At 45.1% G+C, this 26,882-nt stretch overlaps 2 protein-coding genes across 2 annotated transcripts; both read right to left on the bottom strand.

The window, feature by feature from the left end:
• Positions 1-1,597: 1,597 nt before the first annotated feature.
• On the bottom strand, positions 1,598-10,811 carry LOC104377210 (coagulation factor X). The gene is made up of 8 exons (XM_086618446.1): positions 10,674-10,811; positions 8,707-8,867; positions 7,804-7,828; positions 7,559-7,672; positions 6,281-6,415; positions 4,942-5,594; positions 3,163-3,280; positions 1,598-2,185 (listed from the first exon to the last, which is right to left on the bottom strand). Exons 1-8 carry the CDS (start codon positions 10,762-10,764, stop codon positions 1,608-1,610), a joined length of 1,875 nt encoding a protein of 624 aa, XP_086474572.1. The 5' UTR covers positions 10,765-10,811; the 3' UTR covers positions 1,598-1,607.
• Positions 10,812-13,521: 2,710 nt separating this feature from the next.
• PROC (protein C, inactivator of coagulation factors Va and VIIIa) lies at positions 13,522-23,780 on the bottom strand. Its single transcript, XM_086618606.1, has 9 exons — positions 23,633-23,780; positions 23,180-23,263; positions 22,632-22,792; positions 21,656-21,680; positions 21,008-21,118; positions 20,197-20,337; positions 19,739-19,848; positions 18,647-18,764; positions 13,522-14,081 (listed from the first exon to the last, which is right to left on the bottom strand). The coding sequence occupies exons 2-9, from the start codon at positions 23,244-23,246 to the stop codon at positions 13,522-13,524; spliced, it is 1,293 nt and encodes a 430-aa protein (XP_086474732.1). The 5' UTR covers positions 23,247-23,263; positions 23,633-23,780.
• Between the last annotated feature and the right edge of the window lie 3,102 nt (positions 23,781-26,882).

The following is a 26,882-nucleotide window of genomic DNA, read 5'->3' as shown; positions in this document are numbered from 1 at the left end:
GTGTCGGCCACTGTGTATGTGTGTCCCTGACACTCTGTGAGTCTGCCACTGTGTGTGCGTGTGTCTCTCCGACATTCTGTGTGTGGCCGTCCCCGACACTGTGTGCGTGTGTGTCTCCCCCCAACTGTGTCCCAGACACTCTGTGTGTGTGTCCGTCCCCGACTCTCTGTGTGTCTGCCACTGCGTGTGTCCCGACACTCTGTGTGTGTGCGCGCGTGTCCGCCACTGTGTCCCCCCCACTCTGTGTGTGTGCCCACCTGCCACTCTGTGTGTGTGTCCGTCCCCGACACTCTGTGTGTGCGTCTCCCGACACTATGTGTGTGTCCCAGACACTCTGTGTGTGTGCGCGTTCCCGCCACTGTGAGTGCGTGTCCCCGACACTCTGTGTGCGTGCACCTGCCACTGTGTGTGTGTGTGTGTGTGTGTCCGTCCCCGACACTCTGTGTGTGTGCCTGCCTGCCACTCTGAGTGTGTGAGTGTGTGTGTGTGTGTGTGTCGGTCCATCCCCGACACTCTGTGTGCGTGTGTCCGCCAGTGTGTGCCCCACTCTGTGTGCGCGTGCGTGCCTGCCACTGTGTGTGTGTCCGTCCCGACACACTCTGTGTGTGTGTGCGCCCGCCACTGTGTGTGTGTCTCCCGACACTATGTGTGTGCGTGTCCCCGACACACTGTGTGTGCCCCAGACACGCTGTGTGTGTGTGCGCGTGTCCGTGCTTGCGTGCCCACCACTGTGTCTCTCTCCAACACTCTGTGTGCGCGTGTGCCTGCCACTCTCTCTGTGTGTGTCCCCCGTCCCCGACACTCTGTGTGTGTCTGCCACTGTGTGTGTGTGTCCCAGACACTCTGCATGTGCGCATCCCCGCCACTGTGAGTGCGTGTCCCCGACCCTCTGTGTGCGTGCACCTGCCACTCTGTGTGTGTGCGCGTCCATCCCCGACACTCTGTGTGCGTGTCCACCAGTGTGTGCCCCACTCTGTGTGCGCGCACGCCTGCCACTCTGTGTGTGTGTCTGTCCCCGACACACTGTGTGTGTCCGACACTGTGTGTGTGTGTCCCCGACACACGCTGTGTGTGTCCGTGCTTGCGTGCCCACCACTGTGTCTCTCTCCAACACTCTGTGTGTACTGTGTGTGCGTGTGTCTCCCGCCACACTCTCTGTGTGTGTGTCGGCCACTCTGTGTGTGTGTGTGTGTCTCAACACTATGTGTGTGTGCGCGTGTCAGCCACTGTGTATGTGTGTCCCTGACACTCTGTGAGTCGGCCACTGTGTGTGCGTCTCTCCGACATTCTGTGTGGCCGTCCCCGACACTGTGCGCGCGCGTGTGTCTCCCCGCAACTGTGTCCCCGACACACTGTGTGTGTGTCCATCCCCGACACTCTGTGTGGGTGCGTGCCTGCCACTCTGTGTGTGTGTGTGTCCATCCCCGACACATTATTCACAAGCATTTTGCCCGTAATACCTGAAAGAGCAATTTAACCATTTATGGCAAACAGACTCAAAATTTCTTTGAAGATAATCTTGATTTTACACCATTAAGGACTGGAACTGCGTAGTAAGACTGAAACAGACTGTAATAATAGAATTGTCCCTGTTTTTAAAGATGGCATTAAGAAAAGTTGATGGAAAAGTTTCCCGAATCTGCTACACTTTCAACAATCTCTTTAATCCACGGGATGTAGTTGGATACTCTCGTGTACACACCGTATTTTCCTTTTTCAGCACAGCCCTCGCCCCAGCTTACAATCCCCAAGAGGAACCACGTGTTGTGGTAAGACACTGTGAACGGGCCACCGCTGTCCCCTTTGCAGGCGTCTGCGCCCTCCGTGCTGTACCCTGCGCAGAACATGTTGTCCGTCACGAGCCTGTCTGTTGACCGCTGACAGGTCTCCATGTTCACGATGGGCAGCCGGACCTTCATGAGGAAACGCAGAGTCGAACCTCTGGCGTGAGTGGCACCCCATCCACTCACCATCCCGACTCTTCCCTCTTCAGCGAGCAGGGCGGCAAGGTTGGGGCTGGGAAGGCAGATGGGAATTACGTACTCATTAAAAATGACATCACTGCTCAAGTACAACAAGGCGATGTCGCTGTTGTAGTCATTTGAATCGTAATGTGGATGCGTCCAGCTCCGTTCCACATCAATCTTCTGTTCTTGGAATTCTCTTTGATACTTGTCAAAGTCTCCTGCAGTCACGACAAGTTAAAACATTAAACCAACTGTACGGTATCGCCATGGGAGAACAGAAAGGAGAGTGAATTAATGCTTTGACCTTTCATCCCAAGGCGGCGCGGACCAAACCAAAACATACTCTGTAACAACCTCTTCTTACGCTGCAGGTGTCATCCTGCAAATCACCAAGCTGTGCTCTTTAAGGGCAAAACCAAAGCTGTCCACTGGATGAATCGATATGCACAGAGGTTTGGCCTTCTGGGGGAGAGATTTACCATAAACGCTGCCAATGCTTTTTAGTAAGCAGTGTATTTGGAACAGTTTGTCTAAACTCCCATGGGACTTTGTATTTTCCCCCTCAGGAACAGACATGAGCCCTGAGATGCAGCCATGGCTAAGGCTGAAGAATCGTTTCCAGTCAGTTACCCACTGCTGTACTGGGTTCTCTCCTCTTGCACACCTCTCTTTCTGGAGGTTTCAAGCACAGGACTGTTTATTGCAGCGTTTCTGCTGCAAAAAGTTCCAATTCCTGCTACTGCAACCGCTGGTGTTGTACCTTACAAGAGAGAGAGGGGCTTGCTGCTCTCAGGCAATTACAGGCAATGAGAAGCAAGCAGCACAGCAGGAAACTAATCTCAAGGCTGATTCAAAACCCAAAGTCTTGAGAGCAGACCATCACCTACAGGAATCTTTCTATCAGTAGATGTGCACCCTGAAATGCGCTCAGTCTCCATGCACCATGAGTTTGCCAAAACGGGCGACAGAAAAATCTGTGCCTTATGCTCCCAGGTGCTCCACAAAAACCAAAGGGATCAGCTGGAGCCCCGTTGCACTTAACTGTTGCCAAGAAAACGAAGCATTCTGTCAATCTGAGTCAGGCTGGATGCGTGTCCGTTTCTCCACCACACCACACTGTGTCCGCGTGCGATGCACGGCGCGTTTTAAGAGCGAGCTTGCCCCTGTGTTCACACAATATGCAAACTGTACTCACCTACGGTGACATGGTGTGGTCTGACGAGATCAAGGCAGTGAGCGGCAGTGACCACCCAGCGACTGCTGATTAAACTCCCTCCGCAGAAACCGATGTCGTTACTGTTCCGGATCAAAACCTGTGTGAGAGATGAAGGATGTGTCACCGGGTGCGTCAGGTACGCATCATTTCCTTGGCAAGTGTTTCATTGGCCCAGGTTAAAAATGAGAGTGGTGTTTGTCTGCGTGAACAAGGGACAGAAAAGAGTTTTTCACTTTCCCAGTTGTCAAGGGCAAGTGCAAGTCAGAGTGGTGATTCAGAAACTTTGTTATTTTTCCTTTTATTTGTAATAAAATTTAGAATGATCTACAGCATAGGAAATGGAGAGGTAAAAACAGTCTTATGCTGCTCGGTGTTAGATGTTTGTCTTGTCTATTCAAAATTATAGGCTCCATTAATGCCTCAGCATCTCTTCAAATAAACTCCTCCCTGAACCTGTAACTTCATGAGCTAAACTGAAGGAAAAGGTTAAATTTTGGTACTCTGTAGTTTTTAGTGAATAAACAGAGGAAAAAGGTGTGACGCAGTGTGGCCACCTACCTTGGTCTAGTTCCTGGAGTAATGTCGTGTTTTACATAAGTCATTTTGACTTAATTCTATGTACTGATGATGCTTTTAATTCTGTTCAGTAGTGCTAAAACAAAACATCGAAAAGTAGCAAAGAAAAATTACCTGAGAATTCTGTCTTAGGTTAAGAAGAACTAGAATGGAAAGGGTTTGCAAACCCCTTTAAAAAAAAAAATTACAAATTCCTGATGTAATGGAAATTGTAAACTTTCTTGATGGTTAATTCTTTATTTCTAGAATAAACTGTATAGGTTAGGCAGCATTCAGACTACATTCCCTTCTCACAACTCACTTAAGCAAAAGGAAAGCAGCTGGTGTTCCTCCTGGAAGCGTGTAAGATGGCAGAAACCCACACAATTTAGTAGTAGTGACTTTTCAGCTTGTGAGAGTACACAACGACTGCGTGGTCCGCACAGGTGCAGCCTACTTGTTTTCACCTGTAAAATACCTCCTGAGGTGCAGAATGGGACAGTCTTTTTGTGTGACAGCAATAAAATAGATGGACAGTAACCTGAGTTTCTCTAGATCAGTCTGTTAACTTCCTATGCACAAGCCCAGAAACAACAGTAGTACCCTGACAAAACAGAGTCAATATAAATAAGTGAAAATTAGTAACAAATAAGGACAGGAAAAAAAAAAAAGGCAAGACAGTGGAAATAAGAGAAACACTTCAAGGAGGTTCCGCTACTTGCCACATGCCACTCGCCTTCACATTAGAGCCCTCTCAGTTTTAGCTTCCTTACCATAACAAGTATGAAAAGCCCAGCATTCTAATGAAGAATCTCACCTGGTCATAGAAAAAATTTGGTGAAAAAAATCACCAGCCATTCCAAAGAAGTCAGAAGCACAGCTTTTTACCAAGAACATTTAGAAACAAAGAACGTGAGTTAACGGAGCAGATCTGATTGATGTAGTTAAGAGAGAAAGCGTTAAGCTGAGATCACACAAGCACGTACATCTAGGACAGGGGGAAGAATGATAAATGAGGCAACTAAGGTAGGCATCATCAAAAAGGCCTGCAGAAGTTTGAGAAATACATGTGGTTGGATTGACCTGGACCTGAAAAAAACTTTGTACTGACTGATGAACTCTGCTCCAGATGGAACCAGTAATGGTAAGGTCAGAACACATTCAGGTGTGGTATTTATGGCCAGACTGAAAGAAAAGTATTACCTGCCAGGGACAATGTCCACGGTGACACAAAGTTCCTCCAGTTATCCTGGAGTCGTTGTGCTCTAAAGTAGAGCTGATGTTTACCTGGACGAACTGAGGTGTGTTTGAAACATTTCCCCAGTCGCTGCTCTGATTAAGCCCATCATGCAGGGTTTGAACAGCCCCTGGTTTGTTCTGGCCAGCACCCTCATCTCGTTGGTTTTGCCCAGCAGCATGTTCCACCATTTCTTTCTGCCATGCAGGGCCCTGGGTTGGCTCACTCCATGCAGGGCCTCTCCTGGGCACTCCAGTCCCCTCCAGTGCCCCACCATGCTCAGGGACACCTGCCTCCTGCCCACCAGCACCATCCGCCAGTGGCTTCCAGGTAACAGAGTCCACCAGTGTCTTGTTCCAGCTCGAAGCATCCCCTGCCACCTCAGTTTGTCCAGCGTCACTCTCCGTGTGCATATTCTGCCCAAAGGCATCCTTTACGGTCTCGTTTTCCTCACCAGCACTCTGTTCCAGCTCCATTTGCCTAACTGTGCCCGCCGTGCTCTCATTCCACTTGGCCACTTCATCCCCGTGCTCATGCAGTCCCCTCGGGAGCCTTTTCTGCCCCAGCCACTCTTCCCCCAAAGCCTGTCTGGGTTTAATCAGGCCACATGGAAACCGTGCTGGAGGGAGGAAAGACAGAAATAAAGATTTGTGTTTTGGGTGCGTGGTGTCACGTCAAATTCCAGCACAAAAGCAGCACTTTCCCTGTCCAAAAATGAGATTCAACCCTCCTGTAAGAGCCTAGGAACAACTCTGACATCTTGATACCAAACTCTGCTTTTGCCGCCCACCCTGGCCAAGGTGTGTAGAGCTGATCACTGAGAAACAGCATACAGCTGTGTCTTTTCCGAACCACAGGCAGCTGCCATGGCTGGCTGCTCCAGGAGCAGTCTGCCCAGGGCTCTCTTCAGGACAGAATCCAACCCCAGTGCTGCCCTTGTGACAGGACACCTGAACACAAAGTTTTAAAGGCCTTTTTCATGTCTCCTTGCCTCCTAACAGTGTGGTTTAGCTTCATAACTCATAAGTTGATCTAAGTCTGTGCTGCTGTCAGAAGGAACCGGCCCACCCCAGACTGCTCCTCTACCCAGTACATGCTCATGGGGGCACTGGATTAGAGAGACACCTGATCAAGAAGAATTTAAAATAAATAAACAAAACATTATAAATGCAACAGATCTTTCCCACATGCCAAGCGCGAGCTGCAGTAGCTACAACATGTGTAGCTCCTTGGCGACCACTGAAAAGGAAAGTGCTGGTGAATCTGCTCTTCCCCTGCAGTAGCCCTGAGCTGCCCACGCCTTACCTGCCTGCACGCATCTCTTCCCGTCCTCATGCAGGGCGTAATCCTTTGCGCAGGAACACGTCACGTGGAAGGCGCTGCGGCTGTCCCTGCAGTACTGCCAGCACCCGCCGTTCTTGTACCAGCATTCCAGCTTCTCTGCAATGGAAGCACACAGGCAGCCACTCGGTCGTGCCTATGCACGGATCCCTGAGCAGCGCACAGCTTCGAGCACTGTTAGGATATGAAAGAAACTAGGGGAAAAAAAACCTGCTGAAATCTCACAGGGAAACAGAAGAAACTACCTCTTACGGTTCGAGAAAACCACACTGATTTGTAGCACGTTGCCTTATGTCTATTATTGTTTCCTGTTTCTACCATTTTCTTATTTGCCAGCCTTGCCTTGAGGCCACAGCTGGGCTCGAGGCCTTTGTGCCTGCAGAGCAGGGGGCAAGAAAATGCCTGGGAGAGCAAACACTTCTAAACGCATCCGCTTCTGATCCGTCTGCACATCTTATCTTGTATATCATGACACAGTTCAAGTACTAGGCATTTTGGTGGCAGCCAAGTCTGCGAGAAATTGACTGAGGTTTTTATGCATTGTTCCATTTAAAAAAGTGTTCAATGGCTTCCTGTAAAAAGAAAAGCTCAACAAAAGCTCACTTGGGGGAAAAAAATTACTTATGATTCACAGTTTCCATGTCAGTTTGGTTTTTGCTGTAATTTCACACCTCAGTCATTTGCAAACTGGATACAGTACTTCAGAGGACCAAAAATCTGGTAAGAGATACGTAGCTTTTCTACTTTATTTTTCATCATTCATATATTACAACATAAATATGTTTTTTTTTAATTTACACTAAGGTTTAGATAATTTGTTTGAGGCATTTACTCAATAAAATTATAAAAAGAACAGGGCCTCACCATGACAGATCCCCAGTGCGGGTGTCTAAGGCAGGAGTCACTAGAAGCGATAAGAGGAGGCAATTCCCTGTCCTTTCTTGGGGAAAGATGGGAGAGGGCCCCGTGCCTTCCTCAGGGCTTGCACAGATGATCGCAGAGCCCAGAACTGCAGCTGCTGTCACAACGTGATTCCCATGTGCCTCAACGTGTCATGTAACAAAACACTGTTCTAATGTATGAATCTTTAAAGAACAGACCCCATCTGTACCAGACAGGTAAAGTCGCCACTGATAAGCTCAGTGAGCTTGTGCAAAGGTTCAGCTCAAGCACCCAAGGAGCAAATTCCAGCCTTAACCATTCCTTCACAATGAATGTCTGTCTGTCTGTTGCTGTACTCACCTTTTTCACAGTTGTCTCCTCCAAATCTGGGGGGGCAGATGCAAAAGTAATTGTAGTGTCTTACTTTGCAAATTCCACCATTGTTACAGGGATTTGTACTACACGGATTTAAACCTAAGAAGAAGAAACAAGGCACAGTGTAATTCCAGGAATTAAGAGAAACCTGGCTTTAGACTGCCACGTAACTCTTCATACGCAGTAGGAACGCAAGAAATAGATTTTTTAAAAATTCCTTTTTTACCTACCTTTGTAATTAAACCAAAACTCCATCTGCAAGAAGAAATCACAAATGAAGAAAACAGTCAGTAAGTGGTTGCATTGGTTACTTAAGATATAATTTAGAAAACTGGTATTTTAGGGTGCATGTAAAATAACTTTTTGGTTAGAACCCTAAAAAATACATTCTCAGAGCTGATCTCCTGATCATGACCATGCAGCTCGTTTTTGTCTGCATCATAGACCAGTCACGGAGTGCATAAACTGGGTTCTACTGGAACGAAAACTAACCTGAAAGCTGAGATCCACAAATGCTCCAGCCAGTGAAAGGTCTGCTGCACCAGCCTAAGAATTTCAAGTGACGTCCCCTCCTCCCTACACAACAAGTCAATGCAGAGGCCTCGGCGCCAACCACTTCACTCCAAAGAGCCATTTCTACTGCGCTGCACTGCCTGCTGTGGTAGACATCACCTAAGCAACTCGGGCTACATGTAAGAGAAATGAGGCACCTCCATCTAAAATTGCAGTTCAAACTCCTGCTTCAGCAGAAGGTCCCTGGCAGAACGCCTGCAGCCCTGCTTCCCAGCTGGACGCTAGCAGGTTCTGGGAAAGAGGCGCTCCTCCTCTGTATTTGGAGGGGTCTGATCAAGCAAGGTGACCTCTGAAAAAGTCAGAATCACATTGCTGGATCAAGGCTCCCACAGAAACAGGGTCTGGATACTTTTACAGAATTTTGTTTAATGTTTACACAACAAACAGAGCGCTCGCTTAGAAAATGAGATCTCACAAGTGCCTTGAGTCACCCATCCTGAGTCCCACACTGCAGAATCCATAGGCACATGCCTGTCAGAGCCATGCCAGGTGGCTTGGGAAGGATTACTTACAGCCCACTGTTAACTTTCCTCTCTTTTTCCTAAAGTAAAGTTTCTCACCGTTTTCTCCTGGGAATGGAAGATCTCCTTAGCTTCCTCAAATGAACACTTTTCCTCATTGCATTCTCTCTCCAAGTTCCCTGGACGAAACTCTTCTAGAAAATAGTTAGCACGTTTATGGACTTTCAGCAGCTCGTGTGCTTTGTCTTTTCTCATAAACACTAGAAAAACAAAATTGAAGAGTCAATGATACTGGAAGACCACAAACTGGCATCATTACAGTAACATGCTTTCAGCTGGGTAAACAATATAAATAAAGGGGGGGTGGAATCTATATAAACATCCCAAAGGAAATAAAACTAGTCTGTGTTCCAACAAAAGACAGTAATAGTTTAAGCTCTCTTTCAGTGGATCAAAAGACCCACTACTGAGACACACAGAGTAGCGCAGAAATATTTTTTTATTCCACAAGACTCAAGTATGGCAGCTTCTTCTTTGAAGGCTGGTTATATTTTTCTGCCTAACCTTCCCAATTCACTATGATTATTAGTTGCCTGGCTGTGGGTGCATGTGGAAATAAAGCAGGAATTGGTTTGTATTTGGTGTCAGGTTTGTTAGATATTCAGTACCAGAGACCCAGTGCTTTCCAGCCAGCTACTGTGGCTACAATAGGACAAACACCGCTCCTTCATTAAAAGAAATACATAAATTGTCCATTTTGTGCTTATATTTAGTTCATCTCACCTTCACTTCACTAAGCTATCTGCCCTCCTGCCACAATGTCTTAAGAACTATTACTGCCAATAAATTAAGGGAGGAGTGGCCAGAAGTGGGAATATGGCAGTAAGGTCCTCCCCACATACCCCTGCTGCTCCACAGCGAGTCTTTGCTACGGCATCTCCAGCTGAAGCACAGTGCTCCCAGGATTTTCCAGCCAGGATGCTCTGAAGGAAAACGAGGGCTCACTCAGCCCTTCTGGATGTACTGATACCATGTGCCACCTCGAGCACCTCCAGACACTCACGTGCAGTGACTGAGTTGAGCCCCGAGTCACTTTTTAGAGCAGATGGAGGTTTTTATCTTTTTGTTACATCTCCAGAAGAGTGGCCCTATATCCAAACCCCATCCATCCGATTGTGAAAAACTGCTGCTAAGAACTGGTTTAAGAAGCAAGCTCACTTTGCAATGCTAGCAAAGCCTATTAAAATTCAAACAGCAGTTCATTTAGCAGTACTCTGTTTTCCTAGTCATGATTTAGTGTCCTAGGCAAGTCAAAACCCTCGGACAAAGAACTCAATGTTGGAGATGGACCATAAAGACACAGGTTTCTTTGCAGTTGCAGGATTGGTATCTATAGCAATGACTGAAATTCTAGAGTCAAATTAAATTGCTCCATTTGTAGGCAATTAGAGCCGACAAAATCTTTTAGCTGATAAAAGCTTTGGATGGATAATGAAAAAACCATCTTTCACTTACATCAGTGAAATTGCCCTTCACCACCCCTTGAGTTCTGGCATCATCTTTAAAGGATTTACCTATTTTAAGTACCATCACGAGAGGCTACAGCTGTTGTAAAGCCTTCTGGTTTGCACATACCAGCTCTTCCTCTTCTGCGAGGACAGCCATAATGAGTCGTGAGATCCTGTGCATTCTCACGCCTGTTTTAAAGCTCTCTGAAGCCACTTCCAAACCTTGTGTAGTAGTTGTAGTATAATCAACATAAGTTCCAAGAACACATGTTAGAAGCCCCTAATTTTAGCTTCCCAAATTTGAAAACACTGCCATGCAAAAATAATTTAAATTTTGGGTTCAACATCACAAGGAGAATACTTTTCAACAGGATAGTTAAGAAAGGCTGATTTCTCTTGGAAATATACATTAATATTTGTTTTTCTCTTCTGCATTTTGAGGAGTGCTTCTTCAGCCTAGAGGACTTTGTGTTCAGAAAATGAATGTAGTTTCAGTTCAAATGCCAAGACCAGTTAAGACAGTAAGACCAGTTAAAAATGTAATTCAGAAGTACCAACCTGAATATGAAAACGGACAGCTGCTGTTGATGGACCACATCAGTAGGAGAAACATCACAAGTGAGGAACTGCTCTCCATTTTAGTGAGCATTCAGAATACTCCAACTTCCTGCTGATGTCCTTCAGAGGGAAAGGAGAATGAAATCAGTGTATTATCACAAAAACAAGGGTGAATTAGCCTGCAAAAACAACAAACAAACAGAAGCAAGAGGACAGAAAAAGGGAGAAAGAAAGCAAAGTTCATTTTGATCCGATTTTCATTGTTTCTCCAAGCCGCACCGATGCTGCACACTACCACAGGAATCCCAACAGTTTGCAAGGCAACGTGCAGAGATTGACCTAGGCCAGGATGCGGTGCAGGATCTGATCCAAAGCCCCCAAAAGTCATGAAAACACTATGATGGACACTGGAGGTATGGATCAGGCCTAAATTGAGCAGGATGCAGTTCCAGCGACAGCCTTGTTTAAACTGCGCAGGATCCCAGCTGCGGGCTGAGCTGCACACTGCAGCCAGCAGTTGCTAATGACTGCAGCTGCTGCGTAATTACTGAGGGTCCTGTCAAGTAAGACCGTACGTGCAAACTCCAATGAGGAACCAACCACCACAGACCTGGCAGTAAAAGTTACAAGACAGAAGTTTGTATTTCTTCATATTTCTTCCCAGGCTAAATAATTGACCAGGATTCGACAGCACATACCTCTTTGCTATCTGTGTCATTTTCCAAAACCACAGCATCCAGAATGCATTCACATTACACAGAACCATGCAATTATACTCACTTTTTTCTTTATTTTTTTTAGGGGAAGACAGGAGAGAGATTTGGATGTACACCAGGAACAGCCATGAGGTCAAGAGGTTGATCATTAACCAGTCACAAATATTGACAAAGAAGAGACAACCTTCTGGATTCTATGAAACACGTTTGCAATGCAAAATCACAAGAAAATTGTGTGTTTCTACATGCGCACACACGTGTGTATTTAAGTCCTTAAAAACATCCTGTAACAATAAAAGCCACTTCTTTGCAACAATTTTCTTCAGGAAAATTTGGAATTTTTAAGAGAAGATTTCTGACACTCCATCACCTTCATGTAGGTAAGACCAACTGATCCGGAAATTACACAAGCTGCTCTGTAAACATCTGTTGAAATTGCAGAGCTGTGAGTGTGCAGGAGGATCCATAGCAGTCACCTGCAAGAAGGCAAATACTGCCCTGCACTAGTCACAGCTATCCACTGACATTATGATTTCTGTCTTTAATTAGACCCATGTTTTACTGGCTTTGAACACAATAATGTTTTACCTTGTAATTCAAGGTGTCTAGCAACCTCAGCCTTCTCAGAAACACGTATTCTTGGTGCAGGCCCTGGCTGGAAGGCTGCTGCTGTTTAAAGCATTATTCTTTAACATTCGTTGATCCTTAAATCCAGTCCCAAATGAAAAATGGAAGGGGAGGGGGGAGGGGAGAGAAAAAGAGAGAGACAGCGACACAGAAAGATGGCTGACTTCAGTTGCAGCTTACCTTCAACACGAAGCCCTTGGCCTGTTACTTCTTTCATGCATGAATCAACTTCAGCGCTTGCTTAGTAAGCATGTAAGCAGCTTGTAGGTCAACAAGACTAGGTCCACAAGTTTAACAGGCATTAAACTTCTTTGCTGACAGCATATTAAATTTCTTACAAATTCTGATATAATTTTGCTGTACCTGAGGTTTTTTCCATTTAACAGTCTCATCACAAGAGCAGACTGATGTTCTTCACTGATCCAAATACGGGTCCAAATCCTGACTGAGATCTTGGAAACGTATCACTACAGCAGAGTTGGTTTCACCTTTTTTCTATAAGATTAATTATATTTAGCAGACTTAAGTGCTAAGATTAAAAACAAACATAAATCGTGATTCCATTAAACTTCATTTTGACTATCGCTACTCCCTATGAACTTACTGGCACAGCGTATCTTTGTTTTATTTACTGACAGACACACAGACAGATAGATGCAGATGCAAACACACACACAGAGACACATATATATATATCAGTAAGTATTAATAATGGTAATATAGCCTGCAGCTGATTGTGCTCACTAGAACGTGCATGATCAATCTTGTTTGCTTAGCTTGCTAATTAGAAGAGATTTACAGATCATAGGATAAATAGAGCATGCGAAAGTTTGGAATTAAACATCTTTTTTTGTTTTAGTAACAGCAGAATTTCTGTTGACTTTTAAGGAAGTCTGAGAGTGCAAGAAATAGAAGATATGGAGAAATTCTAGCGACCTGCTGAATTGACTTAATCTGTGAGCAATGGAGCAAGGTGTGAATAAGTGGAAGCAGTGATTATTAACATTGTGTTGAAAGAAAAATTATACAAATACAGAGCAAACCAAAACAATTATTCTGGATAACATGTTACAGTAAAGCTGAAAAGACAGAACTGTATTACTACATTGATTTTTAAAGCACTTTTCTCATCCCCTCTGCCCCCCACTCCAACCAGTTTGGTCATTTTACACTTCAAAGATGGAGTCGTCTGACCACGAACTATCTTGTTTTCTACAATGCTGTGCAGCATCTCAGCGTAACAGGGTGTTGTTTCTTGCTTGTATGGGCCTAAGCAGGACCATATCACAAATAAACAACGTAATCTGGAAACTAACCAATGTAAACAATGTAAAAAAAGGAAGAAAAAAAAAAAGTAAAAAAATACCAGGTACCAAAGAAAACAGTACACAAGGTTAACATGTACTCAATATTTAATACTGACGATCTGACAGTACATTACACCGCATACTGTCACTAGCACATAGTCACAATATTCCAGACTCTCAGTATCAGAGTCAGCCCTTCTAAGAAGTGGACATCCCAGCTATGTGGTGCTGGATCCACTCCAGATACTGACTAACTTTGGTGTAGACTCCAAATTTGTCCCTTCTTCCACAGCCTTCACCCCAGCTCACCAGTCCTACCAAAAACCAAGTATCCTTATATTTAGTGATCATAGGGCCTCCGCTGTCCCCACTGCAGGAATCTTTTCTGTCTCCTAAGGTCCCAGCACACAGCATGTTGTCAGAGACAGCAAATCTCATCACCTGGGCACACTCGTTCCGGGGAACCATGGGGATTTGAATGTAACTGAGGAAAGTAGAGTAATTGTTGTTAGCATCACTCGTGCTGCCCCAGCCAGTTACAACCATCTCCCTCCCACTTCTCGTCAGCTCCTGTTCTGCCAGGTGGCGGGTGGGAAGGCAGATAGGGAGCATGTATTTGTTATACATCACGGGCTCAGCCAAGTGCAGCATGGCTATGTCATTATCGGAGGTCTCCTTGGTGTAATTTTCGTGGCTCACAAATCTATCAACCCAAATAGTTTGCTCATCTGCCTCAGTACGGAGACGGTGGAATTTACCTGGAAGAGCAAACAAGATGATGACAGATGCTACCAAACCTTCCTTGAACTGCAAAGCATCTGGATTACATTGGGCTTTAGGACTGTACTTCGCATTTTTACCTCCCTTGTAATACAAACATTTGTTCATTTTATCTTGTAGGTCAACAGTATTCTTACTAGGTGGACCAATCTGTAAATTTTCCATATTTACCTAAACCATGACTACATACAGCAGAAACTGAATTAGTACCCCAGAGCTACGGTCCTCAGCTGAGAAATAAATGCCTCTGTATTGCCCTGTTGTGTTGATACTATAGTACACTTGTGCAACTTGAGAGGTCTTCTTCAGGAGGAAAACAATCTTCTTGGAGTCTGTATTAAAAGTTGGGAGAGCAACCATGCAGCAAAGCAAGCCATTTACAGCAGTACACGAGCTTTACGCTGTATAACCAGCGCCTCAATGACTGAACTTCAGCATTTATAAGTTAAAGATGACTGACTGGTAAAGCTATTTCTCTCTGAAGGCTTGCATCTGTATTTTAAGGAATTTTTCATCACTTAACACTTCTCAGTTGTTATTTGTGCTACATGATTGTGGCCACTTTGTGGGCCAAGCAGTTATGGAACAGTAAGCAGGAAACTAAGTTGAAAAGGGACAGAAAGCCAAGAACAAGTCATTTGCAATACACTGGAAAAGGAAAGACAGAAACAGATTTCTCTGACAGGCTGTGAAGAGAGAGCCCCAAGAATAATTATCATGGCTGTCACATTTCTGAACTGTGCTGTGGGTTAATTTAAGCTTTGTACCAAGGTCTACTCCAGTATGTACTTGATAAAAACACTTCTTTGGAGAACCGTCCGTTACGCACACTGGAGCTGCAGGCAGGCACACATCTGAGCACACGAGGTGGCAGGATGGCCAGGCTGACACCTCAGCTCTGTCCATGCTGCATATGTGTGACAGAAGTGTCCTTTCCTTCTTGGTCTCTCTACAGGTGAGTTGGAAGTTACTCTTTGTCATCACCTTTTCAAATGTGTGCTTAACAAGATCATCCTTCAAATTTGTTCCCCCACTCCCTCGTTAACTTTTGCCTTCTTTCAGTCTTATTTGAATCCCTCCAGATACAAACTTCAAAGCCAAGTTGCTCTCACTTTGCATGACCAAGGTCTTCTGAAGTCACTTGCGCGACTTCAAAGGTCAAGTCAAAGGTCAAGTCATGTGCGTGACTTCAAAGGACGTGTAAGGTCCCCTGTGCTTGAGCCTGTCAATGAGAGATTGCAGCTGTTCAGCTTCATTTTCTGTAACAGAGTCAGTGTCTCCAAGAGTAGGGACTCTATGATCCAGAGCAGTTCCATAAACAGATTTTCAAAAGACCCCTTAAGTCCAGCTTTGGATCTTGGACTTTCAGACCAATTCTTTCTGTGCCTCTCCTCTCGCTCCTCTGCAGACACCCAATGGACACTGCACACATGGCCACCGCAGACAGCACAGACGGCTGAAACTGCTCTGACGGGCACCTGTATTAGGTAGAACTAGAGCCAGAAGGACTTGCTATTATCAAGCCAACGCTCACAAATCTGTTTTCTTCTGCTATCATGACCTCTCCTCTTTGTGGCGACAGTGTCCATGGCACCCTCGGAGCACGCTTCCTCGCTACCCACTCTGCAGCCACTGTTGCTGGGGGGGCTGACTGGCAGATTTCCAGTGGTAAGGGGCAGGAGTTTATTCTTATCTTCACAGATATAAAACTCTGCTTTAGACCTCAGAAAAAACTCTGGACTCAAACACCATCAGATCATCTCCTCTGAGGAAGGCAGTTCAGCTGCGCAGGAGCATAGTTTCAGCTAGGCTTTGCACGTGCTGTATACAGGCATGGCCACGAACTGTCTGTGTCCTGAGACACCTATAGACAAGCGGGTGGCAGCTCTCACACTGGTCCGACTGTAGCAACAGCTCTCCTGTCCCAGCCCAGAAGACCCTTTTGACTTCTGGTCATGAATACATCCTCTCTCAGTGGAAGAGTTTCAAAGCTCAGAAGTCCTATCCACATCTGGACATACTGAACCTAGAGGCTGTGTGAAGTAATTCCTTCTACGCATTAAGGAGCATCGTAATCTTGTTGCTGGCAGAAAAATATTAACTATGAAGTTTTACATAAACAGGGAAGTGTGAGACCTGTGCTCTGAGGGACAGTATTTTCAATTGAATCATTACATTCACCTATCTGCTCTATTTTCTTGGAGTTTTGAACGCACTTCTGGATGCCCTTAAGCTGGAGAAGCAGAAACAAAAGCCACAAACAGGAAAATCTGGTTGTTCTCAAATCCATCTTCCAAGACTTCAGCCACTTCGAGATCTAACTTTTCGCTTCGGACACTAAAAACCATGTGAGTCCTGCTACAAGACTACTCCCCAAGCTCATGAGTGCAAACCCAGACACAAGCTTCCTCTTCAGTTCTGCTCTTATGGACGGCAAGCAGAGAGCTGCAGGGGGACAACTCCAGAAGAGTGTTGGGTATCCCAGCCTGACAGAGGCAAGTCCAGTATCACCTCTGCAGTCTCAGTACCAACACCTTCGTTACTGTCATGGAGCTCATACCTGCCCCCACAGACACAGCAATGTCTTCATTCAAAACTCTGTTCCATGTATCTCACAGTCTTAATGATGGATGTGTTGGGTTTAGAGCATGTGCTTTTCCAATGAGAACTGGTGGCAGTAAAATGCCCAAATGATACGTGTGAAAAGACAACCACGTGACGTTAGGTTGGGTCTTAAAAAGGTTCCCTTCTGCTCGACCTGGAGTATCATTTGGAGAAAAATCTCATCTCTCTTTGTGAAGTCTCAGGCTGCGGTCATCTCAGTCCAGCACACACCCCTATTCCACAGTAAAGCACCCTTCTGTGGTTTCCACCTCACCACAGCAATATTGCTCAAGACTGCATGAGAAGGGTTCTCCTCTCATGCGTCGCAACTCTCAATCCATGACCATGCACTTGCTTCTTCCTCTATTAATAAGGAAGGTCTTTTGGGCAGCTAAGAGAGTGAGAGAAATTCAAGCGCCTATTGCTGATCATCCTTACGCTATAAACTACGCTGTATACTCACTCCAAATTTGTGAGATGTCTCCTGAGTTTCATTTAAGCCAAAAAAAAAGTATTCTCAAATCAGGGTTCTCGAGTGCCAACAGTTTTCTTCACCCACTGAAAATCACTTTTTATCTGTACAGCACAGGATGCTCTTGACAGATCCCACCCCTTCTTTCTTTGCTGCAGAGAGATCTTTGAGCTTGGCTATCCCACCTGAAAGCTTCTCAGGCTGCATGGATCTCTATCAAGACCTGTAGGACAAGGCCAGGGTGGAGTAGTTTGAGTGCAGCCTCCATACTTCCCCTGGTTAACATCTTCCTGCTGAAGTTACATTCAAAGCTATACCTAGCACTGCAGAGCATTCAAACACCACATCTGATGGCTACTTTTCCCCTAAAAACATTCCAAAATCCTTTACCAAGCAAACTGCACAGGTGCCTTTTTCGTGGGCCTCGCTAAAACTAAATATACATATTGGCAATCACTTGAAAGGGAAGAAAATGACTTAATAGTAACTGGAAGTACTTGGAGATGTGTGGCCTGTATGCGTATTTCCAAACTACCACACACACCACTTCTTCGATGTCCCTCTATGGAAAAGGTGGGTATTCTGGCAATAAGACAACCCAAGGCTGTATCACATGCTCTTCCATTCGTCCTTTATCTTGAACAATGGAGGAGGTACATAAACACATCCCTCCAGATGTGCCTTATTGTCTCTGTTCTCAAACACTTGCACATCCACAGTGTATACGGAACATGCGTATAGACAATGTATTTCCAAGGTTACGTATACAGACAACATCTTTGCAAGACTTTCCGCAATTACTGGGAACAACCTATTTTTTCACTAATGGAGAAAGAAAGCAGTTGAGCTGTCATGCCTCTGTCACCAATGATAGATAGAAAACACTAATAAAAACTAATAATTCTACTTATGTGGGAAGAGAACAATTATTTTTGTCTGTTAATTCAGGAGCGGTACTGTACTTGATGCTCTCACATTTAAGAGCAGCAGTGCCAGTAAAGGCAGTGTTGCTATTCTGCTATTCTCTCCTCCTCTGCTACCAAAACTCTCTTAAGTAATGATATTCAAATGTCTGAAAAGGCAGGAAGGGGCACTAGGATATTCTCCCCCAGGGATCAAGACTTTTTTTGGTTTTTTTTTAGTATTGAGATGACATTGAATATTTTCATCACCAGAAAAACACAAGCAGAAGACACCAAGTCTTTCTACTTTATAGACAAGCAGCCATGCTCAGAAGACATCAGCTCACTTCTGCAGTAAAGCTGATAGCGGCTCAAATGAAATCAGATTTTTACTAAAATTTTTTTGTTTGTGCTAAGGTACATATTAAATACTTCCTAGACAACCTACTCCTACAAGCAAGAAGGACTTTTTTCTTTGTAACCTGCAGGCTTTTCTCCTGAGATGATAAACCTTGGGAATGAAAGAGTTACATTTTAAAAAACAGGGACAGACTTTTTTCCATACCAAGTTTTACTTTGAGCCTCACTTCTGTCTCAGTGCAGTGTGCTGCTGTTAGGACCCAAGATGGATGGATGAGAACACCCCCACACAGAAATTTCCCTTGGCTATTTTGCAGCATAATCTGAAACAAAAAGAGAGAGGTCTGACACTGCATGAAGCATGGCTCACATAACATCGTACACATTCTTCTTTGTGATTGCAAAATGCCCAGACTCATCAAGCACCAAAGCATGTCGCATTCACTGAAGCGAAAGCTCTACAGTGGGACAAAAGCACTATGAATAAGGTCTCTGCAGAACACCTACGAAAAAGTTTTGAATATTCTTCCTGAATGAGGGCTGGCTTCATCCAAATCAGCATGGGATGCTGTTGGTCACTGCAAAGAAGCACTTTGGTACTTCAAAGCCTTGGAACACAGAGCTCAATGAGGGGATTATTCTTGTGTCCACAGCACACCAGAAGACAGTGTGTCATCTCAGACTGCACCTCTCATGCTATGGTGTAAAAGGGCATTTAAGGTCAAAGAGAACCGGGCCCTGATTATATGCATTCACTAGTTCCACAATGAGCCCTGCGAGGTCTCTCCTTTCTCTGTGATGTCCCAACCTGCTCCGTAAAGCTGTGGGTCTGTTTTGCTGAGTAGATCTGCTAACTTGAACTTATGACAGATGATGCTTATAAGAACAGAACCATGCAGAAAGGGGTAGACAATTACCTCACGCTCCCACCATAAGACTGTTGCAGTAGCTGGAGTATGCACCATGCAGCACGAGCTGCAGTGATTCACTGGCCTTTCCCAGGATGGAGCAACGGAGTAGGTAAGTGTCATCACTATCCTCTCTCTTGACAGTGTTGGCAAAGAAAGGTAAAAAACTTGGCAAGAGTGACAAGGTCAAGAGTCCTACTAGATAATAAACTATTTTTTCCTGTTACCCCAACTTTTGGGTTGCTTTTGAAAAAGTTAAGTTAAAGGAATCTCAGCTTCATGTGACACCACCACTAGTAATGTTGAAGCCTTTCTGGAGCAGCTAGGCAGGCAGAGCTGTTCAAGAAGAGACTGAACTAATTTGTGGCAAAAAACTCTTTTTGCCTTACCTGCCAAGGGCTGTCTCCTCTTCTTCCTAGTTTTCCCTCAATGAGCCGAATGTTGAATGCTGCTTTGGCTTCAGCGTAGTCCATTTTCACTCTTCCACAAGGGAACTCCACTACAGGAGATGCAGAGAAGTTAATTAGCAAAGACCAGATCACCCAATACAAAACCTCTTTCTAAAGCATTCCCTCCATCTCTGTAACCTATGCTCCATGGAAGTCTCTCCATGTTTTGCGGAGGAGCCAGTTTCCCAATTCTCATGTATGTCTCCATAATGCAAACACAGGTTAAAGGCCACAAAGTGGGTATGGAGTTGGGAAATGCAGGCACAGATTACTCTGCATGGAATGGATGTTTTGAAAACAGTTCAAAATGCACTGCAGGCAATTCTCCCATAAACCCCTCTTACTTCACGTTTGAATAACCCGCTGTCAAATCTGCACTACCAACGTCATCCTCTTACCTACAGGCTTGCACATGGTATGGTCGTTCGTCAGCTGATACCCAGACGCACAGCTGCACGAGCGGCACTGGTTGGCCGGGTCATCCCTGCAGAAATGTTCACATCCTCCGTTATTGACAGAACAGTTGGTGTACTTGACCTCTGCAGAAAAAATGAATGGCAAGAGAGATGTGAGAAGCTGGAAAGTCAAAGAGGTAAAGCAGCAAAATGACACTGTGATTCAAGTGAGCAACAGCTGACAATGGATTTGGGATGACAGCTGTGGGCTTTAATGGCACTTGGGCCCTGAGACAGCCAAGAGACCCTGGTCCAGAACAAGGCAGTGGGGAGATGGAGAACACAGATTACTGTCAGGGCAGGTAGACTGGAGAACAGAAAACTCTCTGTCACTGAGTGCAAGTCAGTGCAAAGTGTTGATGATACATGACGTACATGCTCATCACTAAATATGCTATCCAGCTTCTGTCCAAGGAAGAAATTGTCACCATAATGACAATCAAATATCTTCAGTGGATTGTTTTTTCCCCTATATTGTAAAAAACCCTACCATGATCCCTGTGCTGACAGTTCTAAAGTAAATGAAAACCCTGTTTTACAGAATTACTTCCAGAATCTTCATAAAATTTAGATCTCTCAGATCTCCAAACCCCTCTCATGGGGTATAATCCTTTTACCACATCATGAAGCAAAGAGAAATCACATTAGTAAAGAAAGCAAGTATACTGTGCGATGACAAAAGTGTTGATCCCTATTACACAGAGATCCCTGTCACAAAGAACGTTATTTTACAGTGGATTAAAGGCAGCATTACCGTAATTGCACAAAACCCCCTCCCAGCCTTTGTTACAGATGCAGGAAAATTTTCCAATATCGTCCTTGCAGAGCCCATTGGAACAAGGCTGTGGGTCACACTGATCTCCATCTGAAACAGAGGCAGGAAAAAGCATTCCCTGAATCCTACACAGCTCACAGATCAAACATTAACATGAAGAGACTCTCCCCAGATTCCCAAGAATCATCCATGGTTTCTGCCACCGAATGGTGATACCTCCATGGTGCCAGTCCAGACATGGGTATTTGGGTTCTGAATTACAGTCGCAGAGTGAGTGGAGTGGGCGGGAGGGGAGGAAAGAGCAAAACTTGAGGCAGACAGGTTACTGCAGAAGTGAAAAGCAGTGGTGGGGGTCCTCTTTGAACCATATCAGGCAGGGTTAGAGCATCAGAGAGCACTTTTGTCTAGTGCCTTAGCTCTGGGGAGGTGACTGATTATAGGCATAGATGCACCTTAAGCTTTTTAGCAAGGTTGCCTGTATGGTAGAACAGAAAAATAGTCTTTGCACACCCCATATTAGAGAGAATGAGAATTTGAACCAGTATGTGATACATGACAGAAGGAAGGCTGAGTACCAGTTACTCTTGAGGAAACAGAGAGAAGTGATTAGGAAAGTCTTCTACTTACCTACATACTTGGTCCAAAAATTTCGCTGCAGAGAAACAAAACTTAGATTAAGGCTAGAATCAGATTTTTAACAAGTGAGGGATTTAAAGTCTGTCATGGTCTTGGCAACAGAGCACAGCACCCCAGTCAACAGCATTGGTCTCATTTTTCTCGACAAGTGTAGTGACTGGCACTACAAACCAAAAAAACTGGCCAACCCAGACGTTCACATATTGCCCGTACTCAGCACAGATCCCCCTGCCCTGCTTGCAGACCCACCAGCACCAAGACCCCTCAGTATCTCCATAGCTTCTCTGTTTTCTTGACACTTACTGTTAGGTAAGTCACCTGTGTTGCTGACTGCACAATTCATTCATGCCCAGTGAGACAAAATGTGGGCATTGTGCAGATGGACTCCTCTCCACTCTGAGGTCTGAGGGACAGCATCCTGTGCAGCGAGCTGAACACAGTAAGAAAAAGTCCAGGCCAACACAACTATTGGGTGTGAAAAGGGGCAGGAATCGGTGATGTTGACAATAAAGGTAGTGTTCAACTGAAAATACGAAGTTTGGAGAAGGAGAGAGAACCTACTGATAAAAGAAATGTTTGTCAGGCACAGGTGGGAGACTGGGGAGACAGTGAAAGACAGTCAGGGCTGCTGAATGGACAACAGAGAGCAAAGGACTGGAAGGACTGAGAAAAACTCAGAGGCAGCACGAATAGCCAACAGGGCCAAGCGGGGATTGGGATCATCTGGCTGGGACCTAAACTTCACAATTAGGTCAGGTGGGACATGTGTGAGGAGCCAAGCTTTGTGGCCCATTCAGGTAGTAACTTGACAATCACTGTAACACAGTAACATTCAAAACCATGCCTTAGGAGTCAGGAGTGATACGTGCGCAGTGCTGACGGCAAGATCTCCAATGCCATGGACTGCAATACTTTAAAAACCAAACAATTGGTTAAGTCCCACACCCATCCTTAAAAATCAACTTACTGTTGCTTCTCTGGTTTCAAATATCTCACTGGCCTCCTCAAAGTCACAATGCTCTTCAAGGCACTCACGCTCCAGAGCGCCCGCTTTGAGCTCCTCCAGGAAAGAGTTTGCCCGTTTCTGGATTTTCAGGACCCTGTTTGCATCTTTATTGCTGTAAAATACTGGAAGCAAAAACGTGAAAGAACAAGCAGGGAAAAGAGATGGCTGAAAACAGGTCGTGGTCCTTGCCAAAGGACACTGGTCAGAGCAATAGCCCCTCTCTAGCACAGCAAGAGAGCCTGGCCTAGAAACTATGGGCTGTCAGCACTGTGCTGCAGAAGCAAGCTCCAGCCTCTGCTCTTTGACACTCGGAGAGTTTGCAGGGCTCATGAGGGCTGTGGCCAGGCAGCCGTCACGGCCCAGCACTGCATCTCCCAACTTCTGCTAGAGGAATTTAAACTCCCCTAATGGGAACGATTCCAGCCACTCCCTACGACTGACAGCGGAGCAGGAAACGCATTTGCAGCAACTGGAAAAGGGTGAAGGGTATCTCTAAAATGGAAACTTACTTGAGGTACTACAGACTCGCAAAGAGCAGGCAGCCAGCAGCACCCCTACGGTGACGAGCTTCCACATACTGCAGCAGGAGTCACCTGAAGAAGAGAAGGTAGGTGTGAAGGGGAGCGCACTGCTGAGCTGCAGCACGACCCCCATGCTGCAGTTAGTTTCTATCCAGACAGCCCAGCTAGCTCCTTCACTTGTTTTTCTCAGAGCAGCACCCTTGCTGAATGCTTTGTTGTGCCCCGACTTCCTCTGATTCCAGCCCCAAAGCGGCCGTTCATTTCAGGCCCTCCAGACTGGTTTGCTAGTTCCCTTTAACCCACTGGCAGCTCCCCCAGGACTCCTCTTGTCTGCCTCAACACCCTTCCCTTGTCACCTGACATTTTTGACAAGCTTTATGCTTCATTAAAGCAAGCAGTACTTTGAAATCCCGAAGGATACAATACTTTTGAAGCACTTACTGCTTTATTCAGTGTGAATCAGCGTGATCTATTCTTCCACCATGAGCTCTGCTGGAACTTAGTTAATCCATAACTTCAGATATTTACTTTTTGGAGTGACATGAAGTGCTTTCTTTTTAGTCATTAAACAAACAGTGCTCAAGGGGAGTTTGACAATTTACCTGCATGCAGGAGAAAAGTGAAACAGCTGAGGCATCCACTCTGCTTTTTTTAAATGTGTTTTTTTTTCTTTTGATTCTCTAGCAAGTAGAAATGGTTATATTTTGTTTGTAAGCGTAACCACCCAGTGTTGAGGTCTCTTGAGAGATCCTACCACCTTCTCACAGCGCGCAATCACCCCAAAGGGGTAATATTGCTATGTTAAAGAGTCCTCCCTCTTCACTTTCTCATCAAAGGTTCCACCAAAAAACAGCCAAGGCAACTAATCCCCCTCTCAGCCATGAGCAGCCTGCCCCATCAGCTGCCTGCTGTGAGAAGGCCAGGTAAGAACCTTGCACCAGCATGCTGCATCTTTTGGTGTACTCTGTTAGCTCTCATCAGCACAAAATCTTCTATTGAATTTTGAATATTAAATGTTTTAGAGAAAAGCCACATCCTTTCAAGATGTTTTCTTGCATCGGAGATGGTACAAACCAGTGCGTCCCCTTTCCCTGAAAGCAGTTTGTGCAGCAGCACCTCTGAGAGCCATACAGCACGTGACATCACCATGCAAATTACCTGTGCAACCATGTCCTTAGGGGTACTTCTTTGGAGAAAGTGCCACCAGGCAGGAAAAGGTGGGCCTCCCCTGGATCTCAGCTTGCGTCCAGTGACAACGTTGTTCAGGAGAGCTCCAACTGCTTTTAAAACTTTTTTCTTTTTCCCTTACAAACTTGGCCATGGACTTTCTTGAAAACAAGCTCTCTTTAAACACAGGTTTCAAAGTTCATCCATCTGGGACTTGTGCTGAAAAAAAACCCCAAAACACGGCATCCAAAATCACAGTAAGGGAAGACGAGACACGTGCACTGTGAAGCTCTACCAATATATTCTTTATCCTCAACTCAGCCATTCAATATGAAAATTTCATCTGAGACTAACGATAATAGATTTTTCTGAAAATAGTTTATGAAACACACCTGAAGATACAAAACATAAAATAGGAAATCTAAAAAGAAACAAGTGTAGTACCATATATGCCATGTATGACTCTCATAGTATTTGTAGCTGACCTGGCTATCTAGAAATAGTGCTTTGCTACCACGTGAGTTACTTGCTTTTGAACACACTTTTGTTTCTAAGACTCGGTATAGTCTTAGAAATTTAGGACTGTCAACCTAAAACATCTAAACCAACATGCCAGCCTCCTAAGAAATTATTTTTATTTTAAACCTATACTAAGAAAGAACAAATTCAGTTTTTCATCAGCCCTTGTGTTTTGGAGGCTTTATATTCCTGTTTTCTCATTTCTCTTGCTAACACAATGCAGAAATATGCATTTAAAAGCCAGTTTTGCATGCCAGGGAACCAATTGTTCAGATTAAAATCTAAATAATTACAGTGCTGGGATCGCTACTTTCTAGTTCACCTTCATTAAAAGAATAGCTTTTTTTCTGAGGAGGGTAAAAGGAAGAAAAGAGAAACTTCATGGGAGATTGGTAAAAGAGAGGAGGCTTCACATCCTTTTAATCAACACTGCCGAGCATTCTGATTCAGTGTTACGAACATGCATTAACAATCAAAGGAAATCACCTCCCTGAAGTAAAAAAGTATCACGGATCTTTCAAATTTCACAGCTTGAAAGATATACCCCCTTACAACCTGAAGGGGAAGAGCACACCAGACTGCACACTTCGTTCTTCTTGGTTCCCCTGTGTATAAAAACCGAAATGCTTTGGGTTTGCCTCTTCTACAGCAAAGCTTCTGGAAAACTCTCAAATCTGTTCTCAGCCTTTAGCTTCTTAGCCGGGAGTGCCGAATCATTCCTCTCGAGTTTTTCCAAACTGAAATTGTAATTGCAATTTAAAATGTAATTTTTCATAAATTAAATAAACTACAGACAGATGTACATTTTGACAGAGGCAGCAAAGCTACAAGGCGCCAAAGTCACAGCTGTTCAGCAATCCCTCGTGTCAGTTCTTCCTACTACACCGGAACAGCTTTTCATTTGCAACAAGCCCAAATCTGAATAATTTCACTGAGCAATCAAAGCACAAAGCTACTTCCTATATGCACACCAGAGCCTCTCCCTGCAAAAGAGCCCTACCAAGGTCTCCCTCTCATCCTGGGTACTAATTTCTTGCAAGACTTGTAGAAATGTCAAGTTCTGTGAGCCGCCTCTCCCCATGAACCAACTGAAAGGAGACACTAAGTTCCAAACAGGCATTAAAAGGGGAAAACCACCAGACAAATCAGACCGCTTCTAGTTCCCTAGGGAACCGAGCTGAAACACTAGTCTCCTCAGGCTGCTCTTAGAAGAAAAGGTCCTTGGAGGCCATGGTTTTGCACAGCTGCCAGGAGAGCAGAAAACCTCTGTGGAGAGTCTGTGTGTAGCGAGGCAGCTCAGAGCATGTCCTCAGGAGGCTGCTGGGCAAGTGCTGCTGTGACTCCAGTTTGCAGCCTGCGAGCACGAGGAATTTGACAACCTGTGCGAAGAGTGCGCTGTTCCCATGACAGTCCCTCCTAGTCCACTACGTCCCTGGTTGGTACGTGCCAGCACTCGCCCGAGGCTGCAGCTGTGCACAGCCTTTAACAAAAGGGAGACCTACCACTTGCTCCAGTTCCTCCTGTTGGCAGCACAGCCCACCAGCCAATCTGCTCATAAAAAAGGACAAGAGGCCTGAAGCCACCTCCTTCCCTGCTCCCCTGAGGAAAAGCCACAACTGACTTGTATTTTACCCTGAAGTCAACAGAAGTGGTGTTTTTTAGGCCACATGCAAACTCCCCCACCTCTTCGTTTCTTCTGAAGACAAAGACTTACTACCATCCAGGTCATTTGGTACAGCAGTAAAATGCTGGAACTCTTCAGACAGAAGTTGCTAGAGAACTGCCACATATCTTTTAACTGTTATTAACACAAAATCTCACTTTCTGTGGTCTCAAAACCTTTTCATTCTGCCCACGTGAGAATTAAATATCTCAAGCTGCTCAAGGCCCAGCTGGTGGGTGCACAGTTATTCATCCCAACCAACCACACAGCAGCAAAACAAGGAATTTACCTTATGACTCTGAAGCTGCTTTACAGGTAGAAATGACAGGGCTTCTTCTAAAC

The sequence above is a fragment of the Tauraco erythrolophus genome, chromosome 11 (genome assembly GCF_009769465.1).
Source record: "Tauraco erythrolophus isolate bTauEry1 chromosome 11, bTauEry1.pri, whole genome shotgun sequence".
Classification (NCBI taxonomy): Eukaryota; Metazoa; Chordata; class Aves; order Musophagiformes; family Musophagidae; genus Tauraco; species Tauraco erythrolophus.
The sequence above is the reverse complement of the archived record's forward strand: the minus strand, read 5'-3'. Positions and strand labels throughout refer to the sequence as shown.